Source organism: Sus scrofa, chromosome 1 (assembly GCF_054392235.1).
Source record: "Sus scrofa isolate SSC_HxYL_T2T_F1_AM1 chromosome 1, Sscrofa_HxYL_maternal_Yorkshire_Landrace_v2.0, whole genome shotgun sequence".
NCBI lineage: Eukaryota > Metazoa > Chordata > Mammalia > Artiodactyla > Suidae > Sus > Sus scrofa.
Window position 1 is genome coordinate 99,848,312 of NC_139383.1, and position 1,929 is coordinate 99,850,240.

Sequence of the window (1,929 nt, forward strand, 5' to 3'; positions counted from 1 at the left end):
TAACAGAGGCAACATATAATAGTTCTGACTCTGTATAAGTTATCTAAATTCTCTGAGACCTTTTTCTCATCTGAAATACGTGGTTAATAGCATTACCTATGGTATGATAAATAGTCCGTGGAAACTTAAGGCTTTAATAAAGGGAAGCATTCAGAACAGTGTCATACATATTTTATATATCTGATATATTAGCTTATATCCGTATGCCCAATTTATAACTATTTCTATATTTGGCAATCACATTAAGATTTTACTCTGTGAATTCTGTAAATCATTCTTATTATCACTTTCTAGACACACTAAACTAATAAATATATGTCTTGACTTTCATATAAATACAAACAGTTTTGAAGTCATCACTGCTAAGCATCAACTTTGATTTCTCAACAGTTTAGAGCAGGCGAACACTATGGGTACAAGGAATGACACACATGTGTCTGACTTCATCCTTATGGGATTGACAGATTCAGAAGCAATCCAGAGGATCATGTTTATGCTTTTTCTCCTGATCTACCTGATGACTGTGCTGGGCAATGCAGGGATGATATTGATAATCCACCTGGATCTCCAGCTTCACACTCCCATGTACTTTTTCCTCAGCCACCTGTCATTCCTTGACCTCAGTTACTCAACTGTCATCACACCTCAAACCTTAGGGAACTTACTGACATCCACCAAATACATTTCGTACATGAACTGCTTCACTCAGATGTATTTCTTTGTCTTCTTGGCTGGTGCTGAATGTTGTCTTCTCTCCTCCATGGCCTTTGATCGCCGTGTAGCTATCTGCAATCCTCTGCATTATCCAGTTGTAATGTCCACAAGAAGCTGCTGTTCCCTAGTTTTTGGATCTTATTTCACTGGCTTCTTGGACTCCTTTGTCAATGTGCTTTGCATGAGCACATTGGATTTCTGTGATTCCAATGTAATCCATCACTTTTTCTGTGACTTATCCCCAATCTTAGCCTTGTCCTGCACTGACACCCAAATAACAGAAATAGTCATATTCATTTTAGCTGGATCCACACTAGTGGTGTCTCTTACCACGATAGTAGTGTCCTATGTGTCTATCCTGTCTACTATCCGGAAAATTACTTCCACGTCAGGAAAGCAAAAAGCCTTCTCTACCTGTGCCTCTCACCTCCTGGGTGTCACCATCTTTTATGGCACTATGATATTTACTTATTTAAAGCCAAGTAAGTCCTACTCCTTGGGAAGGGATCAAGTGGCTTCTGTTTTTTATACTATTGTCATCCCCATGCTGAATCCACTCATTTACAGTCTTAGAAACAAAGAAGTAAAAAATGCTTTCATTAGAGTCATGCAGAAAACAGTGGGCTCCAGGCAATTAAAATGACAGTGATGCTCAATTTCTGATTTTATCTTTTTTTTTCTTTGTCTTCCTATGGTGTATTTCCTTGGTCTCTTTCCAGAAACAGTTGAATCATTTATGTGTTTGTTTTCTGTTGAACCGACACTTCTGCACCAAATATGATCTTTTCATTTCTGGGAATATTCCTTTAGAAATCCATGTAAGAGGTATAGCTCAGGGGCAGAGCTTTTGGCTGCAGAAATCCATAATATATTTGGAAGCTATGAAATATATTAATGCTATAGTCTAAATTTACATGTTTTTAATGGCAACTGATTGGCAAAATGAAAAACTATGATTGTCATTTTTTAAACTATATTGTGCAAATTCCCATGTATCCTCCAAATACAGAGAAATTATGGAAAAAAGCTTCCTTTGAGGAGTAATGATTACAGTTCTAAGAATTATTTCATTTACTTTATGGAGACACACTATAGCTGGGTGATTAGGAACACTTGATTTGGAACCAAACAGTCCAGACTTTACCCTTTTCACTGTAGAACCCTTGAAAACTCCCTGAAACTTTTAGCCTCAGGATTCCTCAACTGTGGAAGATA

The 1,929-nt window shown here is 37.3% G+C and overlaps 1 protein-coding gene across 1 annotated transcript; it reads left to right on the forward strand.

The window, feature by feature from the left end:
* The first annotated feature begins 409 nt into the window (after window positions 1-409).
* Window positions 410-1,357, forward strand: LOC100157785 (olfactory receptor 8H1-like). Its single transcript, XM_001926078.2, has one exon. The coding sequence runs from the start codon at window positions 410-412 to the stop codon at window positions 1,355-1,357; it is 948 nt and encodes a 315-aa protein (XP_001926113.2).
* Window positions 1,358-1,929: the final 572 nt, after the last annotated feature.

Coding starts and splice junctions, on each gene's coding strand:
- LOC100157785 (XM_001926078.2), top strand. CDS start 410: ATGGGTACAAGGAATGACACACATGTGTCTGACTTCATCCTTATGGGA.